We start from the raw sequence: 13,725 nt of genomic DNA on the forward strand, positions 1-13,725 counted from the left end.
GTGGGATTCCCTTTGTCCAGTGCCCACAGCCCTTTGGCTTTCCGGCTCTGTGTTCGCAGCACGTTTCCAACGTGGAAGGGGAGGGAGAGATGTGTAGTGGGGGGTGGCTGGGAGGAGGGATGCTGGACACGCTGGGGCTCTGCCGCTGACTCCTGGTGTCACCCTGAGCAGCTCACTGCTTCTCCCTGGGCCTCAGTTTCCCCATCTGTGAAATGGGGATAATCCACCTCTGGCTGTTCAGACTGTGAGCTCTTTAGGCAGGGCCTGTCTCTTGCTGTGTCTGTGCAGCACCTGGCACAATGGGGCCCTGATCTCAGTGGGCAGGGACTGTCTCTCTGTGTGTCTGGGCAGCGGCTGGCATGCTGAGAGAACCTCGCTCTAACGGCTATGGGGGTGTCTGTGCAGTGACTGGCACAATGAGGGGATCTCATTTCAGTTGGGGTGCCCTGGTACAAATGGGGGTCCAGTCTACTGCAGGATACACAGTGCCACCCCCAGTGGTAAGCCAGGTCTTGGTTGGAGTGATGGCTGCTGTCCCCCCAGGGTTAAGCCAGGCCTTGTGGTGATGGCTGCTGTCACCCCCCAGCATTGGGGGCCTGGGATGGAGTTGCCACATGTTAATCACCTTTGCTGGCTGGGTGTGCGGTGGTGCATGGGTGGGGTCCCGAGTCCCGAACCCCCTGGTTCATCCCCCTCCCATTTCTCATTGCAGGTGTGTCGCCCCAAGCCAGCGGCAGGAAGAAGAGGGACGTGTCCCTGCTTGCAGCCCCCTCCAAGGCGCCGGCCAAGCCGAGGAAGGGCGAGGCCCAGCGGGAGCGCATGGTCAAGGCCCTGGCCGAGCTGCTCCAGAGATCTAGGCCCCCGCTGGCCAGGCCCCCTCCGGGCGCCAGCCCCACCCAATCCACCAGGATGCCTCCCGAGCAGGACCCAGGGCCCTCTGAGGCCATGCCTCCTTCCCCATCCCCCAGCAGCCCCCCAAGGGGACAGAGCCACGACCCCATGGTGCCCCACCGGCCGCGGGGCCGCCCCCGTGGCTCCTTCAAGAAGAAGCCAGGAGCCCCTCAGCGGAGTGCCAAGGCTCCCGGCACTGCCCCAGTGCCCCCCAGGAAGAGCCAGGGGCCGGCCTCGGGTGCCAGCCCGAGCTCCCGGAGGAAGGGCCCTGGGCGTGGGCGGAAGAAATTGCCCCTGCTGCTCAAGTTTGTCTCCAAAGCAAAACGGCTGAAGTCGGGGCGGGTGGCATTGGCCCGGGCCAGGCTAAAGCCCCCCGTGGGCAGGAAGCGGGGCAGCAAGAGGAGGAAGAGCAGCCCACCAAGGAGGAGGGATGTTTTGCCGGAGGACTCCCCCACTCTCCCTGCCCCCCCTCCGGAGCAGCCGCCCCATGAGGCACCAGCCGAGCCGGCCTCTCCAACCCAAGCCCGGTGGAAGCGGCGGAGACGGGCGCGGCGGCCGGCCCGGCGCGAGGGCGCCGTGAAGGAGAGGCCGGCGTCGCCCCCGTGTCCGGCCCAGGCAGAGGAGGAGTCAGCTGCCCCGGCCTCCATCGCCCAGTCCACACGGGCACAGTGTCTGAAACGGGGGCGGGGCCGGCCGCCCCTCACCCCCAGTCAGCGGGCCGAGCGGGTGGCAGCTGCCCAGCGGGAGGGGGCTGGCACGGTGGGCGAGGAGCCCCCCGGGCACAAAGCTACCTTCCTGAAGAACATCCGCCAGTTCATCATGCCCGTGGTGAGCGCCCGCTCCTGCCGCCTCATCCGTCCTCCCCGGCGCTTCATGGACGAGCCCCCCCGACGAGCCCCCCGGGCCAAGGCCCCTGAAATGGGGGGGCCACCCCGTGGGGAGCCCCCGGTCCCACAGCAAGCCCCTGGCCAGGAGGTGGCGCCTGGCCAGCCCCCCCGCTCGCCCGACGAACACTCCTCCCCCCTCTCGTCACCCCCTCCTTCCCCTGGCCTCTCGCCCCCAGCCTCCCCTCTTCCCACCCTCCCTGGCAAGCGGCGCTCTATCCTGCGGGAGCCCACCTTCCGCTGGACCTCCCTCAGCACCTCGCCGCTTCTGCCCCCCGAGGCGGGCAAGTCCCTCTTCCGGCTGCCCCCTGAGGAGCCCCACCTCTTCCCACCTGGCCCCCTCCTTGCCCCTTCCCCACCGGCCAGGCGGCCCCCACTGCTCCGGGCCCCTCAGTTCACCCCCAGTGAGGCCCACCTGAAGATCTACGAGTCGCTGACAGTGTCGGCCGAGGAGCAGGAGCCCGTGTGCCTCAGCGAGGCTGGGAAGGACCCCCCACTGTCCCCTGTGCCCCGGCCAGAGCCCCCCTCTCCCCACTACGAACCCGTGATGACCCGCAGTGGCAAGCGGCTGCTGGGCCGAACCAACCACCTGACCCTGCCCCTCTTTGGGGAGCCCCCCCAGCACCTGCCTGGCCCCCCGGACATGGAGCTGATCAAGATGGAGGATGTGGATGTGCCAGGCGTGGTGCGTAAGGTGGCCATCCGCCGCATGGCCTCACTGGCCAGCCATGAGTCCGAGGAGGAGGAGGGCTCTGGGTGCGAGGCCGAGGAGCAGGGAGCTGCAGCGCCCACCCGGGAGGAGGCAGCGCCGGCTGTACAGCCGGCCCAGCTGTCGGGCATGGACAAAGTCTACAGTCTGCTGACTCGCGCCAAGGTGCAGCTCTTCAAAATCGACCAGCAGCAGCTGCTCAGATTGGCCCCGGTGAGATCGAGACCCCCGTTCGGGGCGGGGGGAGGGGGGGTGGCATTGGGTCTCTGGGTGACTGGGGGGGGGGGGGGGGGGCTGCATATGCTGACCTGTCAGCCTGCCTTAATAAAAGTGCTTCCCGTGGGGTGGGGTTGGGAGTCAGGACTCCTGGGTTCTCTCCCCAGCTCTGGGAGGGGAGTGGGGTCAAGTGGTTAGAGCAGGTGGGCGCTGGGAGCCAGGACTCCTGGTTTCTTCTTCGAGTGCTTGCTCATGTCCATTCCAGTATGGGTGTGCACGTGTCGCATGCATGGTCACTGTAAGGCTTTTCCCCCCCTAATCGCTAGTAGTATCCGTTGGGTCGACTCTGGTGCCCCCTGGAGTGGTGCCTCCATGGCGCAGTTGATAGGCACCTGCTGTCTCCTCAGTTGCTTCTTTCTGTCTAGAACAATCCTCTCTTGACCAGCAATAGATCCCCTCATGGTGGTCTTCCTGTAAATAGATTGTAGATAAGTGTAAATAGTTTGTTAGCATAAGTATAGTGCTAGCTAGTTTTTCTAGTAAGCACCCACCCTGGCCCCAGGGCGGAGTTCGAACAGTGTGCAGCATGCCAGGCACATGCCAGTTAGTGACCCTCACATGCGCTGTTTGAAGTGACCCTGGATGAGACCCTGTCCCGGGAAGTGCCAGGCTGTAGGAATTTCAAACCAAGAACCCAAAAAGAGAGAGAGAATCGACTGAAGTTCCTACTTACGGAGACGGCACTCTGTCCTGCTTCAGAGCGGTGACTGGACCCGGCACTGAGCGCTCCCTTTCCCAGGTGCACGCTGGTGTCCGTTCGGCTCCCCGGCACACTTCTCTGGCACCCAAGAAATCTGCACCGATGACACAGCATTGTTCTCCATCACTGGGCCCGAAAAGAAGTCTGGGGGCATTGGGGGATGAACCACTGTCAACCGGGTGCAACTCAACCGGCCTATTGACTCCCCCGCCGGGGATGGGGGACTTGTCAAGTCCAATACCAAGGAGCTCCCCTTGTAGGTTGAGCCAAGAAGAGGACACGAACCTGGCAGCACCAGAGGCATATGGGGCAGCGCAAAACCTCTTACCCCTCCAGGTAGCGCTGTCTCCAAACTGGGGGTCTACAAGGGACAAGTCAGGCCGCAGGGCCCAGCCTTAAGAGGGCAATCACCAGTCCTGGACGAGCCCGCGAAGATGGCGATGCACCACCCTCCATTTCGCTCGTCATTGGGAGACTCGGCACCCAGGCCATGCTTGCTGCAGCGATGCCTTGCTTAGACGCCGGTCTCGTCCCTGGCATCTGGCTTGCAGTTGCGGTGCCGCTCCCTATCAAGGCAGTCATTTGGCACCATGAGGCACCCTGGTCACCTAGGAGCCGGTCCTTGAGCTCCAAATCTCAGGTAGAGTCATGTGCCTTGCGAGGGACCAGACCTTGGGCAGATCAGACCCCCCATGGATATGGCCCAGGGACTTGTCCCACCAGCATGGGGTACCGGCCAATGGCAGATGCTGGACCCCTTGGCTGCACATGGTCCAGGGCTCCCATGGGGGATGCTCCTTTTCGGCACTGTCAGAGACAAGGGCACCCTCTCCATCCCTGTCGGAAAGAGGATTGGTTCCTGGGGCAGCGATCGGGGGTCCTCAAGCCACACCAGCAGGAGACTGCCAGGGCTGGAGGAGGACCAGGCACCGGCAACAGTCCAAACCACTTTTGTCACCCTCCCCTGACGAGGCAGTGGTGGGTATGGCTGTAGCCCCGACACAGGATGCCTACAAAGCCCACCAGGAGCTCCTGCGTTGGATGGCTCAGAACCTTAACCTCAGAGAGAGGAGATTGCGGGGTCAGCCCAGCGTTGGAGGACATTGACTGCTTTGAGGCCAGCAAGAATTGCCCTGCCCCTGAACGAGGCCATTCTGCAACCCGTGAGGGCTTTGTGGCAGACCCTGGCCTTTCTCCAGCCTACGGCCAAGTGGGTGGAGAGGAAGTATTTCCTCCCCCATAAGAGTTACGAATACCTTTATACTGGGCTCCTTGGTTGTTGCTGCAGCCAACAAGAAGGGGAGGCGAGGGCAGCAGGGGGCCAAAGAGGCAAAGAAGCTGGACCTCCTGGGGAGGAAAATCTACTCCACAGGGGGCCTCCAGCTTAGGGTCGCAAACCACCAGGCTCCGTTTAGCTCACGATTTTAATTCCTGGTCAGCAGTGCAGAAATTCAGAGAGCTCTTGCCCTCTGACTCTAGGGCTATGTCTACACGACACAGCTTTTAGTAACGTGGCTGTGTTGCTACAGCCATGCCGCTAAAAGTTGGGCTGTGGAGCCGCTGTTTGTCAGCTGTCCTGCCGACAAACTTCCACCCCCAACGAGCGGCGAGTGCGTTGTCGGCAGGAGAGCGCTTCTGCCGACAGTGCGCTGTTCACACTGGCACTAAACTTTTCTTTTGGGTTTTTTTTTAACAGCTCTGAAAGACAATAGTTTTGTCGTTCAATTGCCAGTGTAGACGTAGCCTAGGGCAGAATTTGCTGCCATGACTGAAGAGGGCAGGGCCATAGCCAAGGCATCCCTCCAGCCGGCCCTAGACGCGGACGCAGCGGCCCGGGCGATGGCTACTGAAGTTGTAATGAGAAGTTCCTGGCTTCAGTCACCAGGCCTCCCCCATGAAGTCCAGCAGACTGTTCAGGACCTCCCATTCGAAGGGCAGTCCTTATTTCTAGAACAAACTGATGCCCAGCTGCACAGCCTGAAAGATTCAAGGGTGACCTTGAAATCATTGGGCTGCCCCATCCTGGAAACATTATAAGCCGCAGCCCGTGGGCCGTTTTTACCAGTCCCACTAGCGGCAGGACTTCCTGAAACCCCTATTGCTCTGTCGCCTGAAGAGACCAGCCTGTCACTCCTCTGCAGCCTCAATGTTTGCGCACGCAAAACAACCGTCGGGCAACAGACAAAGCTTTTGAGGAGGCACCTGAGGACAGGGCACCAGCCCAGTACCTGGATCTTGGCCTTATGTTTGTGGACCGTTTGTCCCACTTTTGTTGGCCCACGCCCAGTATCACATCTCCAACTGGTGGGTGCTCTGCGCGGCAAAAGTGGGATACGCCTTGTAGTTTTTCTTCCCCCACCCCACCTCATCAGGGACCCTTCTCATGAAAATCTCCTGGCCCAGGAGGTGCAGTTGCTCCTAAGGGCGGGGGCAGTGGAGGAGGTTCCCGGGGAACTAAGTGGCAAGGGGTTTTACTCCTGATCCCAAAGTCCAGTAGAGATCTCAGAGCTATCCTAGACCTTAGAAACTTTAACAAGTTCTTAAAGAAGTTGAAGTTCCGCATGGTTTCCCTGGATCCAGGGGGCTGGTATGCTGCCCTTGACCTATAGCTCTCTTCCAGGGGCACAGAGATACCTTCAGTGTGTGGTAAACTGGAACCACTGTCAGTTCACAGTTCTGCCCCCCGGCCTCTCAGCTGCCCCAGGAGTGTTCACAGAATGCATGGTAGTGGGAGCAGCTTCTTCAGGAGGAGAGGCGTGCAGGTCTGTCCTGACCTGGACAACGGCTGGTGAGAGGTCGGTCCAAGGTGCTAGTGGAACAACCTGTGGAAATCGTTCTGTCCACTTTCAAGAGCCTGGGACTCCTGGTTAATGAGCAGAAGTCCACCTTCATGCCCTTCCAGAGGGTAGAACTCCTAGGCGCAATCCTTGACATGACTCAAGCAAGGGCCTCCCTCCCGGAGAGCTGCTTTCAGGGCCATCTCAGCCCTCATACCAGGCAGGACAGCATACTCCACCACTACAGCCTAAAGCTCCTGGAGCACATGGCCTCCTGCACTCACGTGGTGCGGTGTGCATGTCTCAGACTCCACCCTCTGCAGCTGTGGCTGGCATCGGTGTACATTACCGGGTGTCACCCACTAGACAGTGGTCGCTGTTCCCCAGACGATGCTCGACGCCCTTCAGTGGTGGCTGGATCAAGACACCGTGTGCTGGCGTTCCCTTTGCAAGGCCTGCACCAGTGGTAGAGCTGGTCACAGATGCCCCAGATATGGGGTGGGGAGCCCACCTGGGGCCTCTCAGGGCGCAGGGTCTCTGGACACAGGAGGAGGTTTGCCTGCGTATCAGCGTCAGGGAGTGAAGGGCAGTGCGCCTTGCCTGCCAAGCGTTCTGCCGCAAGCTCTGGGGCAGATGTACGTCAGTCCTCACGGACACCACAGCAATGTTCTACATAAGCAAGGGGGAACCCGATCCTCTCCCCTGTGCCTAAGGTGTTGAAACTCTGGGACTACTGCTTAGCCCACTCCATTCACGTGGAGGCTGCTTAGTTTCCAAGCTCGCAGACCACCTGAGCAGATCCTTCACCAGTCATCACCAGTGGTCTCTCTGGCTGGACATCCTGGAGGCTATTTTCCAGAAGTGGGGGTTTCCCCAGGTGGACCTGTCTACAACCAGAAGCAATAGGAAATAACCCAGTTCTGCTCATACCTGGGGCACAGCCTGGTCTCTCTCTTGGACGCCTTCCATCTGCTATGGGGAGGCAGGCTCCTTCTACGCCTTTCCTTCCACACCGTCATCCCAAAGTGCTCCTCAGGGTCAAAAGGGACAAAGCCCACGTGATTCTCCTAGCACCGGCATGGCCGCACCAGCATTGGTTCACAACCTTGCTGGACCTCTCGATAGATGCCCCAGTCGGTCTCCCAGTGTGGACAGATCTGATCTGCCAGGGCCGCATGCAGTTTCTGCATCTTCTTTGTGGCTGAGCGAAATGGAGCTGGGCTGTTTGGCACTGGTCCAAGTGGTCCTTATGGCAGTCGGCCAGAACGACCGATCTAACAAAATGGACAAGGTTCTCACTCTGGTCACTTCAGAACGGGGTCCCCCTTCTGGAGTCCACACTCCCCTTTAGCCTGGACTACCTGCTCCATCTGAGTCCACTAGGTGGCAATATTGGCATTCCACCCTCTGGTGAACGGCAGATCAGTTTTCTCCAACCCAATTAGCTCTTTGCTCTTAAAGAGCTTTGAGCGCCTGTATCCGCAGCTTCTGCTTCCCTGGGATCTCAACAGGGTCGCTGTTTGAGCCACTATCAAGGTGTCCCTTGATTTTATTTATCCTGGAAGACCACCTTTCTGGTGGCCATCACCTCGGCCAGGAGGTGTCAGATCCGGCCCTTCACCTCCGAGCCGCCCTACATGGTCTTCAGGGACAAAGTCTGTGTGTGTCCTCACCCGTCCTTCCTTCCAAAAGTGGTCTCCCATTTCCACAATAGTCAGGACATCTTCCAGTCTTCTGTCTTAAACTTCATGCTAATAAGCACGAACAGAGGCTGCACTCTCTGGACGTTAGACGCAGGACTGGCTCTGCCATTTTTGCCACCCCAAGCAAAAAAGAAAAAGAAAGCCGCTCGGACAGTGCCGCCCCAAGAATGGACGGAATGCCGCCCCTTAGCATGTGCCGCCACAGGCACGTGCTTCCTCCACTGGTGCCTGGAGCCGTCCCTGTTTAGAGATGCTCTGGCCTTTTACATAGAAAGGACCAAACCCTTTTGAAAGTCCACCCAGTTATTCGTTGCTGTTGCAGAAAGGACAAAAGGCAGCGTGGTCTTGGCATGGAGGATCTCCTTCTGGATAATGTCCTGCATCTGCACATGCTATGGCCTGGCGAAGGTGGCTCCCCCCACGCTCAACAGCACACTCCACACGGTCACAGGCCTCACCAGCGGCATTCGTGGCTCATGCTCCGGCTATAGATATCTGCAAGGTGGTGACCTGGTCCTCTGTCCGCACGTTCATGGGCACTTCGCCCTTACCCAGCAGGCAAGGAACGATGCAGCCTTCGAGGCAGTGCTCCTTCACTCCGTCTCACAGGAACTCCGACCCCACCCATTGACGGAATGCGTGGGAGTCCCGTATGCTGGGATGGCTATGAGCAAGCACTTCAAGAAGAAGAGATGGTTACTAACCTTTCCGTAACTCCTGTTGTTCAAGATGTTGCTTACGTCCATCCCCCAACCCACCCCCTGCCCCTCTGTCGAAGTTGCTGGCAAGAAGGAACTGAGGAGGCAGCAGGTGCCTATCTACCATGCCATGGAGGTGCTACTCCAGGGGGCACCAGAACCAAGCTGATGGATATCAGGGGAAAAAGTCTTCCAGCGACGATGTGCACACACCCATACTGGAATGGGCATGAGCAAGCACTCGAAGAACCACCATTACGGGAAGGGTAGTAACTGTCTTTTTCCCCCCCAGCTCTGGGAGGGGGAGTGGAGGGGACTGGGTTCTGTCCCTAACTTTGGGAGGGGGAATAAGTAGAGGCGGGGCTGGGAGCCAGGACTCCCCGGTTCTGTCCCCAGCTCTGGAAGAGGAGTGGCATCTATTAGAGCATGGGCGACGGGGGTGGAGCTGGGAGCCAGGACTCCTGGGTTCTATCCACGGCTCTAGGAATCCTGGCTCCCAGCCCCCTGCTTTAACCCACTAGATCCCACTCCTTTCCCAGAGCAGGGGAGAGAACCCAGCAGTGCTGGGTACCCGATGCCTTAACCAAGCCCACCCACGTCCCAGAGCTAGGGAAAGGGGTCGGGGGCTGGGTCCCTGTAGCTCTGGCTGTGCCGTCACAGCTGCGTCTGTCTGTCTCCTGCCTGCAGCCATCACCCAGCGTCAAATCGGAGGAGAGTGCAGAGGCTGTGCCAGGGGACGCTGAGCCAGACCTGGCCAGCACGGACAGGAACGAGACCAGGAAACTGGTATGTTGGGCTGGGAGCTGGATCGCTGCCGCTGTGTGTGTGTGTGTGTGTGTGTGTGTGAGGATATATCTTCTCCAGTCCTGCTCTGTACACCCCCTTCCAGTGGTTGGGGAGCGGAGCAGCCTCTTGGCCCCGTGGTGCTCCCTGCAGGAGGGCGTCTCTTCCCCTGGCACCCACCCTGTCATGATGTCCCTGCAGGGCCAGGAGTCTCCGGTGCAGGGCCCCCGGATCAAGCATGTGTGCCGGCATGCGGCGGTGGCGCTGGGCCAGTCGCGTGCCATGGTGCCCGAGGATGTGCCCCGCCTGAGCGCCCTGCCCCTGCGCGAGCGGGAGGAGATTGCTGCCTCACCGGTCGCCGAGGGTGAGTATGGAGGCAGTGCCCACTCCTCCAGGGCTGAGCTGGGGCATGGCCACCGGCCTAGCCGGGACCCGTGCCATGCAGGGCTGTCCCTGGGAGGGAGACTGCGGATGACTCTTCCATCGCCATCAGTGCTGTCCTTGAAGTGGCGCCGGGGAGTGCTGGGCTGCGTTGGGGGAAGGGGTGTGTCAGTGAGGGGTGGGTGGGGGCTGCGCTATGGGGTGGCTTGGCAGGATGCGCCATGCTGCGGGGGTGGGGTGGCAGGTCTCCGGGAGGGGCGGGTGGGGGCTGCGCTATGGGGTGGCTTGGCAGGGTGTGCCATGCTGCGGGGGTGGAGTGGGAGGGCTTGGGGGGGCTGCTGTGCTATGGGGTGACTTGGCAGGGGGTGCTATGCTGTGGGGGTGGAGTGGGAAGGCTCAGGGGGGCTGCTGTGCTATGGGGTGGCTTGGCAGGGTGTGCCATGCTGTCGGGGCAGGGTGGCAGGTCTCCGGGAGGGGCGGGTGGGGGCTGCGCTATGGGGTGGCTTGGCAGGGGGTGCTATGCTGTGGGGGCGGAGTGGGAAGGCTCAGGGGGGCTGCTGTGATATGGGGTGGCTTGGCAGGGTGTGCCATGCTGTGGGGGCGGGGTGGCAGGTCTCCGGGAGGGGCGGGTGGGGGCTGCGCTATGGGGTGGCTTGGCAGGGTGTGCCATTCTGCGGGGTTGGGGTGGCAGGTCTCCGGGAGGGATGGGTGGGGGCTGCGCTATGGGGTGGCTTGGCAGGGTACGCCATGCTGCGGGGGCGGGGTGGCAGCTCTCCGGGAGGGGCGGGTGGGGGCTGTGCTATGGGATGGTTTGGCAGGGGGTGCCATGCTGTGGGTGCGGAGTGGGAGGGCTCGGGGGGGCTGTGCTATGGGGTGGCTTGGCAAGGGGTGCCATGCTGTGTGGGGGCGGAGTGGGAGGGCTCGGGGGTTGCTGTGCTATGGGGTGGCTTGGCAGGGGGTGCCATGCTGTGGGGGTGGAGTGGGAGGGCTCGGGGGGGGCTGTTGTGCTATGGGGTGGCTTGGCAGGGGGCGCCATGCTGTGTGGGGGCGGAGTGGGAGGGCTCGGAGGGGGACGCTGGGCTACAGGGTGCTGTCCTGCAGGCAGCTCTATGCCGCACATGGTGGGGCCAGGGGTGCCCCATGGTAACCTCTCTGCCGTCTGCCCCGCAGAGACCTCCTCGGCCTCAGAGAGTGAGGGTGGGCGAGCACGACGGGGAAAGGTGGAGCCAGTGGCAGTGAAAGCCCCGCTCCCCCACGCGCGCCGCCCCGCCCCTCCACCACCATCACTCAGGCAAGAAGAACCGCATGACCCGCTGCGGCAAGTGCAAGGGCTGCCTGAAGCTGCAGGACTGCGGGGCCTGCGTCAACTGCCTGGACAAGCCCAAGTTCGGGGGACCCAACACCAAGAAACAGTGCTGTGTGTGAGTGTCCCCGGGGCGGGGGGCAGGGCGCCCGGCTGCCAGTCTGGCTTTGGGCAGGGAGTGGGGCGTGGTGGTTAGAGCGGGGAGTTGGGGGCCAGGACTCCTGTGCCCCCCCGACTGTGCCCCTGTGTGGCTTAAGGCAAGTCAGGTCACCTTGCCGGAGCTCCCTGTATAGCGCTCCCCCAAAGCACTGTGTGAATGCACTCGCTCCTCTGCTAGCTCCCCTGCACATCACATGTGATGGACGAAACACATGTACGTACATACATACACCCTGCGTGTTGCTGCCCCCTCCCGCACCCGTGGCCCCCTCGCTCTGACCGGCTCTCTCTGCCCTGCCAGGTACCGCAAGTGCGATAAGATTGAGGCGCGCAAGATGGAGCGGCTCTCCAAGAAAGGTAATGCCAGTGCTGCCGCAGCCTGGGGTGGTGGGAGGGATGGGCTGGGAGCCAGGACTCCTGGGTTCTCTCCCTGGCTCTGCCAGTGTCTTGCTGAGCAACCTTTAGAGGTCATGGGGCTTGCTTGTGTGCTGCAGACCCCCCTACCCTGGGTTTGTACCCTGAGCGCTGCAGGCAGTGTGTGTGTGGGGGTGTCCTTTCTCTTCCCGCCTGCTCTCATCTGGGGCCCATACCCCATTCTACTACAGCAAAACCGCCATGGCAGAGCCTGGAGCTCATCCTGAGGCTCTGAGCTGCATGTTCCAGGGATCTTCAGAGCTCCCCACCCTGCCCCCTGCAGCCCAGCGCCCCCCTAGTGCTGCCCTGGAGTATCTGGGCCTGCCCCCTGCAGCCCAGCGCCCCCTAGCATCGCCCTGGGGCATTGGGCCTGACCTGACCCTGCTCCCTGCAGCATGGAACCGCCAGTGGCTTAGGGGAGAGCTCCCCCTACTGAGTGACACCCCCCCCCCCATTCCCTTTGCCACAATGTCCCTCTCTTGGCCCATAGCAACCCTCTTGAAAATCTCTGGGGTGTTCCTGTCTGACCGCTAGAGCCGGAGGCATTGGGGGAGCAGCCTGCATGCCTCCTCCCCTCCCCCCCCCCCCCCAGCTGTGGGCCACGCTGTGAATCTAGAAGCTGTCCTTGCAGAACTCCTGGATTTGGTGGATGTTGGTGCAGGGTGGGGTTGGAATGGAGCTGCAGCTCTCACTTGCTAGATCGCCAGTGTCGTCTTCATGTGTTTCGCAGAGAGGACCCAGTCCCCCTCAGGAGGGACACCCCCTTGTTCTGCATATGTCTAACCTCCCCGGCTAGCTCCATTCCCCTGACCCTGTCCGGGAAATGCTCAGAGATCGTAAGTAGCAAGGGCTGCAGTGGCATCTCATTAGAGTTAAGAGTTAACACAATGACAATTGTGGGATAGTAGTTAAGGTTCAGGGTTAACACAACCCGAGGTTGCCAGTCTATTATCATCATTCATGGATAATGGACTTGTTAGGGTTCAGAGCGAACACAGCAGCAAGGATGACACATGTTGATTAAGGTTCCGAGTTAACATAGTGTTGAAGTTGATGCACCTTCCTTAAGGTTCTGAGAGAACTTGCTGGCAAGGATGGCGCATGAGTGGCCAGTCAGGGTTGGGGTTTACCTGGCCACGTGCACCACACAATCCTTGTGGGCAAAGGCCCTGGGCACCCTGGCCCTGTGGCACTGCTGGGCCCAGCGGGGCTGCATGTCTTCACCAGGGCATGGCCAGGAAACTCACCAGGGGGTGTTTGCTCTGAGGCCAGGGATTGCTGAGCTTGGGGAGGCAGCGTGGCCTAGCGGATACAGCCCTGGGCTGGGACCCAGGAGACCTCTGCTCTGTTCCCAGCTCTGCCACTGGCTTGCTGAGTGAGCGGGTAAGTTGTCATCACCCCGTGCCTCAGTTTCCCCACCGTGTGGGGTGCTTTGAGATCTGTGAATGGGGGCGTTGGAGGAGAGCTGGGTGTTCAGTGCTGCTGGGACCCCCGTTTGCTTAGATTGTAGGGGCTGCTGCATCTGTGTGACACCTGGCCTGCCAGGGGAGGGGGCAGCTTCCAAGATCGGGCAGGGTCTGTGGGCGCTGCACCGGACCCATCCTGCTGTGGGTAGCCCAGCCCTCCCCACCTGTCCTGTGGCTGAGGAGGGAAACTGGCCCAGCCCCACCGCCCTGTCCTTTGTCCTCCCTCCCAGCTCACCCAGAGCCGGGCAGGGGGCAGAACCCAGCTCCGTGGGGCGGCAGCGAGCCTGCCAGGGGGTTCCCCTCCAGCACGGTGGGGCAGGGAGAGCTGGGGGGCAGGAGGAGGCTGCAGCAGGTACCTGGGGGGGAGCGGGGAGGGGGCCTGAGCTGGAGGGCAGACAGGCTGCTCTGTGCTGCTGCCAGTGGGGGGAAGGCTCAAGGCGTGTGTGTGTGTAGGTCCCAGCCCCTTGGGGAGGGGGAGATCTGTGTGTGGTTGTGAGCCATGTGTGGGGGGGGGGGGTGGGAGGGAGAGAGAGAATGGGTGGGGTGGAGTCTGATGCTGGGTGTGTAAATGGGGGAGGGGT

At 61.4% G+C, this 13,725-nt stretch overlaps 1 protein-coding gene across 1 annotated transcript in view; it reads left to right on the plus strand.

Moving 5' to 3' along the window:
• The first annotated feature begins 819 nt into the window (after positions 1-819).
• Positions 820-13,725, plus strand: part of KMT2B (lysine methyltransferase 2B) — a 28,705-nt gene continuing 15,799 nt past the window's right edge. Inside the window, 6 exon segments of the mRNA XM_065419833.1 lie at positions 820-2,697; positions 9,326-9,424; positions 9,623-9,785; positions 10,973-11,073; positions 11,075-11,223; positions 11,566-11,621. Of these exon segments, the coding sequence (XP_065275905.1) occupies positions 820-2,697; positions 9,326-9,424; positions 9,623-9,785; positions 10,973-11,073; positions 11,075-11,223; positions 11,566-11,621 (2,446 nt within the window).

Source organism: Emys orbicularis, chromosome 20, assembly GCF_028017835.1.
Source record: "Emys orbicularis isolate rEmyOrb1 chromosome 20, rEmyOrb1.hap1, whole genome shotgun sequence".
NCBI lineage: Eukaryota > Metazoa > Chordata > Testudines > Emydidae > Emys > Emys orbicularis.